At 34.2% G+C, this 13,423-nt stretch overlaps 1 protein-coding gene across 3 annotated transcripts; it reads left to right on the plus strand.

The window, feature by feature from the left end:
• The first annotated feature begins 5,355 nt into the window (after nt 1-5,355).
• Nucleotides 5,356-10,796, plus strand: LOC100800806 (chromatin remodeling protein EBS). 3 transcript variants are annotated; one of them, XM_003540019.4, is made up of 5 exons: nt 5,356-5,779; nt 5,904-6,246; nt 6,709-6,777; nt 7,606-7,744; nt 10,498-10,796. In XM_003540019.4, the coding sequence occupies exons 1-5, from the start codon at nt 5,707-5,709 to the stop codon at nt 10,522-10,524; spliced, it is 651 nt and encodes a 216-aa protein (XP_003540067.1). In that variant the 5' UTR covers nt 5,356-5,706; the 3' UTR covers nt 10,525-10,796. The 3 variants fall into 3 exon arrangements, with proteins under 3 accessions (XP_003540067.1, XP_040863451.1, XP_040863450.1); XM_041007517.1 differs by lacking the exon at nt 10,498-10,796 and having other exon boundaries at nt 5,406-5,779; nt 7,595-7,744; XM_041007516.1 differs by lacking the exons at nt 7,606-7,744; nt 10,498-10,796 and adding an exon at nt 6,920-7,010 and having other exon boundaries at nt 5,406-5,779.
• The last annotated feature ends 2,627 nt before the right edge of the window (nt 10,797-13,423 follow it).

Genomic DNA, 13,423 nt, shown 5'->3' on the forward strand with positions numbered 1-13,423 from the left:
TCACCAATCCTCTTAGGAAGTAGTTCTCAATACTCTGACATGACATTCGGAGTTAAAATGTATGGGTGGTACTCAGGAAGATATCCCACTAGGCAAGACTCCGGGTCGCTTTAGTGAGGTGGGGTCTGGCATGAAACTCACCCTCCCAAGTAAACCATTTTCCAATAACAACAACAACATCTTCCCAAAGGATATAGCTAACATCAATGTATTCACCTTATCAAACAATATTCATATAGATTGAATTCATCATTAATTCATCATGCATATCACATTCAATTTATCATCCATTCATCTTGCACATCTTTTTAAATTCATCATTCATATCATTCTCACCAATCCTGAACTTTCACATAGTGCATCTAAACATCATGATACTTTTCACACCACAAGTTCTCATAATCAAACACCAATCTTAAATGTGAATTACATGAGAATACCAAGATATATCAATTTCATTCATTCCATTTAAGGCTCACATACACCTCAAGAAGCAATTAAAATTGAATTTCAATTGAAATGCACCAAAGGAAACTTAACACACACCCATGCTTAAGCCTATATTCATCTACGCTTAAGCTTGAAATCCAACAACCATATTTCTTTATAGACATTTTCGTTTAAGCGAAAATCACTCTTGGCTTAAGTGTAAACATTTGCATAACTTCAAATTTCTTAAGACCTCAAATGACTTCTAAATTAAACCAATTTAAATTACACATCATATACCATACATACAAATCATTGCACACACAAAAACAACATTTCAAGTAGCAACCACTTAAACAAAGAATTCAATCAAAGTAAAGCTTCTCTTACCTATCCAAACTCAATAAACTAGCTTTGAAAAGAAGGAAAAATGAAAGAAGAAGACTTTAGGTCCAATATAAAATCTTTCTCCCACTTACACAACAACTCTAAACCACCCACACCACCCAAACCCTAAAAACCAACAAAAAACACATCAAAACCTTGAAAATGAACACTTTTATGAAGCTTCTAAATGTGCTTATGGGAGGAAAACAAAAATGCTCAATGAAGTGGTAAGAGACCCTTCTCTTTTCCTCCACCATGAGAGGGGAAAGAGGAGAGTCTGTTACCACTAAAATCAGCCCAAAACTCAAAGGAAGCACAACGACAAGGAGAATCAAAACCTCAAGCTCTCCAATGAGGGTTTTTCTTGGAGAGGAAAAAGAAACCAAAATGAGAGTATTGTGTGTTTGGTTCAGTTTTGAATCAATTAGAAGTTGAGTCTATGACTTTTTTACTTCTCTCTATTTGCACCCCACCACCTCCTAAACTCACCAACCACATTCCTATCACTCAAGGCCTACTCATCTCAGGCCAACACACTCTAGAACTTACTATTCAAACCTAAATAAGGTTTTTCACATACGTAAACATAATAATACATACAAGCACCACACACCATCATCTTACAATTAATTAATTAATTACATGCACTTAAATAAATTTATTTACTCTTGCAATCTAATTAGAACACTAAATCAAACATTATAGAAATCACAATGTTACACTTTCTAATAACACATTTGTTGGGTCTGAACACTACTTCATAACCATTACACATAATTGACTTATGCTCAAGAATTTATGATGCAGACCTTCTACATAATAAACATATCTACTTAAGAAGAGTTAGGTTTACCTATCTTTCAATTGCCTTTGATCTGAGCTTGGTTGTTGTCTCCAAAGGTGACTACTCATCCATCCTTCTGATTGATGTCCAGGAACTTGCTCATGTTTCACATCATGTGTTTGAAACAACCATTGTCAAAGAACCATTGCTTCTTTCATCTAGTTGACATTAGACAATCTTCAGTGATTGCTTCTAATGTTTGCCATCAAACAAATACTAGAGTCCTCTCCTTTTGATCTTCCATAATCATTAGCCTTCTACGAACTTGAACCTTCTATCTTCTAAAGATAACATTTTAGTCTTCTGAACTTCATTCCTGGGTCTCTTCATGAGATGATTTCCAGCTCTTCTCATATTTCCAAGGGTGCTTCTTGGTCTTCTTCTCGAGATTTTGACAACTATTTGCAAAACTCACGACACTAGTTGTGACGCCCATAAATTTTGATAACTAAAAACAGATGTTTGATGTATTTCTTGTATTATTTGATCACTTCATTAATTTGAATTATTTGAAGTATTGTGTGAATTATCCTTGTGCAACTGCTTGGTGTGGATATTACGTTATGTGGAGTTTAAGTGATCTGCGTTGGAACTGTGTGATTCTGAGATTGACCCAAAACCTATTTAAGCAAAACCACGATCTCGGATTCATTAACCATTTGATCGCCTTCAAATTTGGACTGTAGGCTTGCAACCCAAGTCTTCACGTTTTAATCGTTGGGATTTGCAAAATAACAATTGGAGTTTAAGACATGACATTTGCACAAAAGCAGTAAAATATGTTGGAGCAAAATTCGCCTAGAACTCACCCAGGCGAGTCTAAGTTGGGCCAACTCGCTCAAGTGAGCAAAATTTTGCCTAGGCGAGTCTTTCAGGTTATAAATATTTCCAGTAGCATAAAACACACATTTTTCTCCCCCAAACCCTCACCCAACACCCCTAACCACCCCCTCCTCCTCCACCACCACCGACCACCAATGACTGCCATGAGCTGTCGTTGCTTGCCACCGAACCATCGCCCAGAGAGTAACACTTTAATTAGAGCGGAATCTTCAAAACTCAACTCGAGGATTCGTTAAAGAACGAAGCCTCAAATCCTCCCTTCGTGGTTTCTTTGAGGTAACTGTGATGTTCTAAGCCTTCTCCTAGTTAGTTTGAGCCTATCTTAGCATCTCTTATGACTTAGGTACCGTTATTGAATGTTTTTACACTTCCTTTTAAAAACCCTTGAAAATGAGACGTTGTAAAAGTTACCTTTTTATAAAATAGACCTCGTTTTTGTAACCTTCATTGAACACCGATAACAACGGCATGATCGAAATTTCAAAATGATGTCTCTTTGATGTGGATCTCAAAACACCCTTTTAGCCCTTTTTTAAATTGAATGGGTATTTAATCCCAAAAGTTGATATTAACCTTGTCTTTAAAATCTATACTATATTGTCTTCGATTTGGTATATAAAGCTCTGTGTTTGGACAAACAAACATGAACCTAAGAGATCTTAGAATAATGCCACAAGGAACTAACAAAGAGATATAGATAGGTGAGGGGAGTTTATTGTTTGTTTACAACTTTTGATACCATAGTTGGGGTCAGGAAACCCAATTATGGGGATGTATGTTTGTCCCTATGCATGTTGATTTTCAAGAAAAAATGTATTTTTAACTAATGGGATGCAATATATTTGTTATTAATGATTGAAATTGTGAATGTTGTTGTTGTTGTAATTATTGGAATTTTTGGGAAAAGTCTTAATTACAGAGGAGACTCTGCCCAAAATTTTATATTTGTTCTTCTATTTTCTTCTTTATTAAATTTTAAATGGGCAAAAGAGTTTGTTTTGAATACCATGGTTCTCCTATTTAATTTAAAATTTTCCTTAAAATATCAGTCTCGTGATATTATGGATGGTTGTTGTATGAGGTTTGTGTTGTCTGAAGACCTGGGGAATGTGAATCCCAGACATGAATTAAATGTATGTATGTGGACTACGATTGCTTGTCATGTTGATGATGATATTGAGATGAAATGATGTTGATAATGACATTAAGAAGAGATGATGTTGATATTGATAATGTCATTGTGATGATGTATGTTGTGTATGTACATGGGGGGTGCAATGACCATGTTGGATATCCCTGGAGGGGGAAATAGAATGATTGAAAAGTTTTAAGCATTCCTGGAGAGAAAAGGGGATGACTTAAAATCTTTAACTATCCACAGTCAGTGCATTGATGGTGCCTATGTTTCATACTTCATATTGCATGAAAATAGTATAAACTTTGTTAGTAAGTACTTATACTTTTTCATGAGGAAAAATACTTGGGGGCATGTCACTCGGTTTGGAACTTTCTTGAGACTCAGGCTGATCACCAGGGGGGAAGTTACTTGTGCACGATGGGGTGACCTCGATACTTGCTGCCTAGTTTTCCTAAGTAAGAGTGTCAAGTGAACACGCTTAGGCTATTTCCTGATGAATGGTAACACATTGCTTTTTAGAGTTGGGTCATGTGCATGCATCATTTTGAGCATACTTGATTTGAATTGTGGAAAATTTGATGACTAGTTTGTTAAGTGTACGTTGAACTGATAGATTATTGAGAATGATTGTGGTTATTGTTATTGTTTTCTTATTAATCATTGTCATTTGGTGTTTGTTGATATTTTATGATAAACTCATCCTTACAATTTTTGTACCATGTGATTGGTACCTGTGATGATTTTGAACTTTCATTCGTGCGAGCAGATGAGCAACAATAGGTAACTTGGAGGGAAGTTTTTTGTTGGAGCCGCCAAGCCAACCTTATAACATTGGAATTTATTTTGTGAGAAAGTTGTGTTTTGTTATCAACTATTCCTTAATTGTAAAAATTGAATTATGTTTTGACATGTGAATGATGTATAGTGGTTTAACATGTGTGTGTGTGTGTATTCACATGTTTGTGTGTTATTTGATGAATGCATATCACGAAAAATTTACTCTCGTTTTCATAATCAAATTAATGGAGCTTTCACTTAAAATAAAAATGTCACATTTTAGAGTTAGTGATATCGTGGCGACAAGACGGATCGTTACACTAGTTGCATGAATGTTTAGCAAATCATCTGACCCTTAGTAGGTAGACTATTAGTTGTCTAAACTCTTCTAGAGTTCCTTATGGGTGGAATGTGTGCTCTTCCCATATTAGTGGTTGGTGGCTTGCTTGTGTATGCTCTCTCTCTTGCAATAGCCATGACTTCTTTAGGATCTTTTTCTCTTAAGTTATTAAATGTGTTCAACTCTCAAAGGCTGAATTTCGATATCAACTAAAGTAGATTAGAAGGTCACTAAAAGAAAGGTTGAATAATAACACTTGATTGACTATGATGTTTCACAATTTTTTTTATCACTCAATTTATTTAGATGAAACTACAATCTAATTAAAAAAATGCCCAGAAAATAGAATTTAAGTTTTATAAATGATTCAGTAAAAATAAGTTTTATAAATGATAGGTAGGTGAAAAATGTTAATAAGGTATTTTTTTTCATATTCTTTCTAATACACTTTTTACTATTATTTGAAATTCATTAAACATTAAAGATTATAAAATTTTGCAGGTCTCGCTCATTACTGTTTAATAATCTTTATTTATAACTTTATAATTTTCAATAAATATTAATCGTATATTAATAATAAGAGATGCGTTTGAACTTGGGAAGAATGTATTGGTCACACTTCTTAAGTAGATAACATTAGATATCACATGATGAAGCAAATTAGGAAACTGCTTAGCGGAGATCTCAGGACCAAAAAATTTACTACGAAACGGTCAAATGTAGTGAACCCTCCAAGAATCCCATAGCATTCCCAAAAAATCACTGATAAAATCGCAGGCGAAGCGTCACAGTCACTCCCTCTCCTCACACGAAAAAAGTATCCCCCCAACCCACCCCACCCCACCCCCAACCCTCAACTTAGGGTTCTTCTGTTCTTCTTCTTCTTCTCCTTTAACCAAACAACAAGAAAAAAAAATCACATTCCCCAAAACACCCTTCTCGCTCCGCATGGCGAAAACGAGGCCAGGCAGAAAGGACGTGGACTCGTACACCATAAGAGGAACCAGCAAGATCGTCCGAGGTAACACACGCCTACCCTTTTGCGTTTTCTTGTTAAATACGGTCCATTTCCCCGTTTTCCTGGCTGCCCATGAAGTCGTTTTGTGGTTGGCGGCTGTCGTTAACAGAATGTTTGGGTTTTGCAGCTGGAGACTGTGTTCTGATGCGGCCCTCGGACACGTCGAAGCCGCCTTACGTGGCGCGCGTGGAGAAGATCGAGCAGGACAACAGGAGCAACGTGAAGGTGCGTGTGAGGTGGTACTACCGGCCAGAAGAGTCGATTGGTGGTCGGAGACAGTTCCACGGGGCTAAGGAACTGTTCCTCTCCGACCACTACGATGTGCAAAGTGCACACACCATTGAGGGCAAGTGTGTTGTGCACTCTTTTAAGAACTACACCAAGCTTGAGAATGTGGGTGCTGAGGATTACTATTGTAGATTCGAGTACAAGGCCGCCACCGGGGCTTTCACCCCTGACCGTGTTGCTGTGTGAGTTTTTCCCTTTTTGAAAAAAATATGTTTTTTCCCTCAAATTATCCAGAAAGTTCGATTTTGGTAGTGCCTATGAGAATTTAATACATTTTTTGGTTTTTCCATTTTAGTTTAGCAAAAACAGAAAACACATGTGTTTTGTACCTGCTTTTAGTCTCTATAAAGATTTAATACGTTTTTAGTTTTTACTTTTCAAGAGGATCAAATGTTTTTAGCACCTGGTTAGGGAGTGAAGGGAAACCCCCGCAATTTTGCAAATGTAGAGACTAAAAACCTATTAAATTTTTATAGGGAGTAAAATTGAATTGAGATATTTTGAGGGATTAAAAACATATTTTACTATTTTTTTAATATTTTTTGAGGTTATTGATTGTGGGGATGGGGATTTTGGGTTTTGGAACTGATGGGGCTTTTCTTTTTTTCTTTTCTTGAACTTTTTTTGTGGTTTGTGTTTTGAAGGTATTGCAAATGTGAGATGCCTTATAACCCGGATGATCTCATGGTACAATGTGAAGGGTGCAAGGATTGGTAAGACTCGGTGTATTCTGCTTTACTTTGTTGTGTTATTGTGTTTGGAGTTTGGATTTTGCTTATTTAGGTGTTTGTTTATGTATGTGGAATTTGAGAATTAGATGTTATTTACTGGATTGAATGGCTTATGTGATTCCAGCACCTGCAGAATGAGCGCCCTAAAGGTGTTAAAGAGTTTTAAAGGTCAATTTTGGTAGTTAAATGAGAAGGGAAATGGTTGAGTTGTGACAACAAGAAGCTCATGGAAAATGTAAGATGTCTCCCATGGTCCAATAATTGTCCTGAAACTAAAAGAACCCTATCTTGACCTATGCAAGGTTTTTGCATGTTAGTCTTGAAAAAGCATTTTACTTGTGCAATAAAAAAAACCTGAGAAGGAGAGAGTGAATTTTATTTAAGGATTCTACTCAGCAAAAAATTCAGCGATGGATGAATTTTATCTCTGGCTGAAAGGGCCATTGTGTTTGTGTGTGGCTGTTGTTATTGTGACTATTGGTTCTGTTGTTTCTGATATCCGATATATGTGTAAGCCAATATAAATTGAATGATGCAGAGGCTTATTCTGTCCATTGATTGGTTTCACAGTGGTGATGAAAATTATACTCAGATATGTTTTTTATATCAATGTTTATGTAATATTGGGGATGCAAATTTTGGTGCACTCATGGCATCGACTCTTAACTTTGTTGACATCAATTTTTTATTAATTGTGAAGAGTGCTAAATACAATGAGTGTTCAAAGAATCGTCCTATTGTGGATTTCCATATCTATGTCACCATATATTTTATAGAACACATATTTCAATCTTTGTAGGTTTCTTGTAGGTACCATCCTGCTTGCATGGGCATGACTATTGAAGAAGCAAAGAAACTAGATCATTTTGTATGTTCTGAATGTTCATCTGATGATGATATGAAGAAACCCCAAGCTACATTTTCTGCATCACTGGGAGCTGATGGCAAGGTGATTTGTTGCATCCATTTTCAAATAATTACTACTGTTCTTATTACTTATTGTTCCCATTATATGACTAAGGCATTGATTTTCTATTAATTTGTTTTCCCTTGGCAATGATATAGGGAGGGGAGTGGGGACACACATCGATGAAAAAGAATTGACTGATTTAACATATGGTGTTGCATCTAGAGTTTGATGGGAAAAATTGATTATTTTTCTTGAAAATATTTACCCTTGTTGAACCTAGTTTTGAAATTGGCCATACATGGCAGCTAGTTTTTCACCAGTTAGCATGGATTTCTTTTTTTTCTATATAGTTGCAAAACCAAGAAGACATTGGTGTTTTGATTGAGACACATGCAAAAGTACGAGACATGTGTATGTTAACCAATATCATGTGCCATCATGTGCACTTCTCTTGTTTTGATACCTAACTTTGCACTGTTCATTCTTATTTTCTTCTTTGCTTTGCTTAATCTGAAACAATGTGGACACTATTTGAATTCAAATACGTTGCAATTTGCAAACAGTAATTAGTTCAAACTGCGGGACAGCTACAAGTAATATACAGATATGGGTGCCTATTTTTGTCTGACAGACATGGTTTCTTTTGCTAATCATTGTGAATACTTTGACGGTTGCAACTAGTTTGTTGGAGATATAGATTTATCAATGATGTTTATAGCCTTTGCTATATTGATTTCCTTATGATTATCATACATATTCTGATATTCACTTCGGTTGATGCTTTTCTTCACCAAATAAATCTGAATCCTTTTTTGCTGTGTTTTCTTCACTATATATAACTCATCTGCATTTTCTGAGTTAAGTCAACATATACTCAGGTTCCTGGTGAGCCCTAAATGTGACACTATATCCACAATTCAAAATATAAATTTGAAATGATAAAAATTGCATATTATAAAATCTGATGGTTTTGTTGAGATCATTGAAAATGAAGACTAATAGCCAGAGAAGACAGACTTAACAAGGCAATTTTTATTAAGGAAAAATATTTGCAGTAAAGAAATGGAGTTACAGGAAAAATACAAAAAAGCTCCAATTTTTTAATAATAACAAAACTCATTCTCAAATGGTAGACCCAAACACTGGTCAGGAAATTACCTTATAGGTGATCTAATTTCCCTTATTATTTTATTTTGTATATCAGTTACCAAGAGTTTATTTTACAAAGAAACATCCTTTTGTTTACAAATTCACATTTAAGTGTTGTAAAACTAAATTTTCTTCCTGCATGCCTCTTGCAATGTGGTTTTGACTAAATTTTTGACTTGGCCACTCTGCTCATAGTTTTTAATATGTCCCACAAAAAACCAGCATCTTCTTTCAATTTGTGAGGGGATATGCATGTAGGCATTTGGGGCTTAGATTGATGACTATTCTGCTATATTCATTCATTTTGGCTCAGATATGCATTTAGATTTGTTTCTAGTTTAATAAAATATTTTTGTGGTTCAGCTAACCTCTGGAAGAAAATACATGAGAAGTGAACATAAGGTCCTTGAAGTCATGACATGATCGTTACTTATTGGTTAGCAAATGACTGCTTTGAGTTTCTTATTGATAAATATATAATTTATATCACCCAGTAGTACCATTATATTAATTTTAAGTGCCATTAAGCTGGTTCTTTAATTAAATAGGTTTACAAATTTCCATGCAAGATATTTAATTCAAATCTGGATTCTAATTACATCAAACTATTTTGTGAAAAGCAATAAAATGTTCACCAAGATGTGTTTGAGGTTATAAATTGAAGACTATGTACTAAAGTTTGCTCTGTCACTATTGTGCAAGTTATTTAAGTTTGATCTTCCCCCAATTTCTTATATGTCTGCATGAAAGTTATTTAATTTTGACCTTCCTCCTACTTCTCTACTTTTGTGCTTGGTACATTTTCTGTGAATGGCACTGCTGAATTTGGGATGATAGTTGAATCTTGTAAGGTATTGTAGTAAAGTCTTATGTTTCCTAAGGACTTATCTCTACCTATCATTTTTGTTTTAGATTTCCTATTCTTTTTACCACCTAAAAGTGTGATTGGATTCACATTAAATGATATAGAATCTTGTTTAAATACTAACTACATAATTTTAGGTACATGTTCACATTTTTGGTTCTATGTTGAGAAATTGATTTTGGGTCCACAATTTTAGGTAGCTTTTGCCTTTTGGGTTGGACGAACATTTTTATAGCAAGTTTTACTACTAACTTGTTTTTAGAATAAAGGCATTCAGACATAAACACACCACTTTAAAATTAATGTTAATCAAAATCAATTTTGCAAATGCAGAAATGCTTTTCTAAACATACACTTAATCTGTTATGCACGGTAGTTAATGTCTTATGTGATTTGTAAGATTTTTAAGACAACAAATTGGAAACTCTTGGGAGCTGTCTGGTTTGACAAAACACATTTGTTTGTATAGGAAAACATTTATATTTTGACTTTTGATTACAAAAATGTCACTTAATTTATACTGTTTCCTATTTTCAAAAGTTTGTATAGGAAAAAATGAAAACAACTTATTGTTTACTTTTATTCTGTTTTCAGTGTCTCTTGTACACACTTTTAAAACCAGTAAATAAATGTAATTAAAAGCGGAATTAAAAAAGTGTTTCTCAAATCAAACGGGGTAAATAAATAATTGATAGAGAGACCTGATCCAATGTTTAGCTACTGTCACGTTTGCTCTTTGGATTATGGTATTATTAGAATTCAAATTTTGAATTTTCAGGTGGAGCCAAAGCGGCGGAAGAGATGACCATAATGCAGTAGTAGTAAACATGTGAGGTGTGTTTGGCTCTAGCTGAATTTGGCTGGCTCTATGGTAGCTTTTGTGTGTTGTACAGCTTCTTCTAGAGGCTATAAACATTTCATGTATTTGACTCAGGTTATGTATCTATCCGTGTTAGATTTTATCATGACATTCATCTGTTTTTCATTTGTCCATGATGAGACCTCCGATCCAAGTGTTAATTCTTGAGATGGCATCAAACCTTAAAAACTAAGTACAGAGCAATTGTTAGTTTAAAATGTTGGTTCCTTTTTGGTACCTTGCTTTTGATGTTTGGTTAAAGTAGTTTCGTTATTTAAACATTTATAAATTGACATGATGTTGTAAATAATTCTCTTGTCCTCTCGCGGAAAATTGGTTAAGGTTTGGAGACTTTGCAGTGAGAATGAGCTATATGAAAGTGTTAATTCTACGGCTAAGCAAATGCTACAACTGGAGCCGGCTTTAAATTATTTGTGGGAAAAAGATGCCAGTAATCATTAAGTGTGTTGATACGTGATTATTTTAGTTTAATAAGTGATTTTAAGTTTGAATACTGGATATGTAATATGAAAATTGCGTTAAATATTTTTGGAGGTGTCTGGAGTTCAAATTTCGGATGTGCAATTACGTGAAATATTAGGAAAGGTTTTGTTGCCTATGGATGTCCTACCTTGCAAAACTGCCTTAGGTACCAGATAAGTGTGATCTTGTACAAAGAAAATGGAGGCAACCCCAGAAAATGTTTTTTTTCCTGGGAAAAATTGAGAAATTCTCTCGTCACTTTCTTTTCCCGGTATCAAACAATCCTGCATGGGAGACAATATACTCAAGTAGGGTATGATGTCTATAAGCAACAAAATTTAAAAACACAGCTGTATAGTAACACCAGCAGGATACTCGTACAATTACATGGGTTGTATTTTTGGATTTTATAATTTGTAAAATATTGTTCGTATGATGTGTATCTATAAAATTGGATCTGTGTTAAAGGAATATAATAAATTTTAAAAAATTATAAGAATAACGTCATAAACACATAATTTATACTTGATAATGTAAAGTTATTCTCAAATTAATATATATATATATATATATATATATATATATATATATATATATATATTTATATTATCCCACATGATATGAAGAATGGTCATCCAGACCTAACAAAAATTAGAAATAGAATCTCGATTTTTTTTCTCTAATCTACTTTTTCTTTCTCCTCTTTCTTTTCTTCCATTAGTACTTGTTGAGGTTTTATTTGGAGCTTTCATGGTCCAAATGAGCTTAAATTCATAGTTGTTAAGTGATTGAAGTAGACTTCATGTAAGCTTTGTTTTCTAATCAAATATCATAGTTAATGTTATCCTATTTCAGTTCTAAGCTTAGATGCATGTTAGGAGTGATCAACCTAGCTTTTATGGATTTGGATTGTATGGAAAGAAGTTCAAATCCTATATCTAAATTGAAATTGTGCAAGGCTTTTATGCTAGGAATGGATCAAATACTTGCATTTGTAGAGATTCATTGATCTTATTTTGAGTTTCTAGGTTAGAGCCACCTAAGGAATTAGGGATTTGACTTGTAACTCAAGGACTAATTACTAAGGAATTAGGATTATTCATTGTAGTTTGGATCTTAGTTGCATTGAACTAGGAGATTGATTAGGAACAAGTATCATATAAAGAATTCTATGGACTTCATCTCAACAACATTTTGATCTGTTAGATTCATTTTTTGCTACAAAATTATGTTTTGAAAACCAAAATTAGTTGGGTTTCACCATAGAAAATTGATGCCTCGCTACAGTGAAACATTTCTTTTCTAAAATGTAAAACTCCACACATTCGCCATAGGGAATTGATAACTCGTTGTTGTGAATGAGTGTAAAAAATTATTGATTCCTTTATGTTACATACAATCTCTATGGATACGATAACTCTTAATACTTACTATTTCTTTTCTACGAATTAGACTAGGTACACTTCTATTTCTTTTCTTTGAACCACAACAAGACACAGAGATAGATCTCTCTTTACAAAAGGATTCCCACTTAGTAAATTACAAGTTCATACTTCTATCTATGATCTATATCAGTTTACAACCAAATGCAGAAGTGGTTATCTCTCTCTTGAGGGGATTGAAACAACAATGACAGATTTCTCACATAGGGATTTTAGCTCTAATTTATCTCTCTAGGATGGCTTCAACATGATTCATGATGCTCCTTCATGTCCTCTTAAAGTTTCAAAGGTTGTCGTTGAAGTGGAGACCACATAATTGACATACTTCTAGAAGAAATAGAAAAAGGTAACAGTTGTTAGGTCATAACAACTAGTAGAGATGTTCTGAGGGACTTTTCTTCTTATGAGCATTATGAACACACATCACAATGGTGATTCTAATGTTAGTTGAGAAAGGATCCATTCTAAAGTAAATCCTTTTCATGAAGCAAAAAAGATATGGCATTCTAAAGTAAAACAAATTCATCATACTTAAAACATCTTCACAACACAACGCATTCTGAAGTAGATTGCTTCATTGATCAAGGTGAAAGAATAGTTGTTGGTGTGTTAATGTTTTTTCCAAGGTTAGACTGCATAATGGCTTTAGTCTTCCATTTTGATTTACACATCAGATCTTCTCATGGACAAATTCAGCTTTCGACATGGTTCCATCTGGAAATGCTTTATCATCAATCTTCTTATGAGCCCTTAATATGTGTGGCTTCATATGGAAGAAGTGATATCTTTAATTTCTATCTTCTAATGAGTCAGCTTCCTTCAGTGACTGCATATGGAAGACAAGATGTTTTCCTTGAGGTGCAGGCTTGAACCTTTCTAAAATCCATTCTAAAGTTTCATTCTCAGAGTCATGTTCTTCA

The sequence above is a fragment of the Glycine max genome, chromosome 12, assembly GCF_000004515.6.
Source record: "Glycine max cultivar Williams 82 chromosome 12, Glycine_max_v4.0, whole genome shotgun sequence".
Classification (NCBI taxonomy): domain Eukaryota; kingdom Viridiplantae; phylum Streptophyta; class Magnoliopsida; order Fabales; family Fabaceae; genus Glycine; species Glycine max.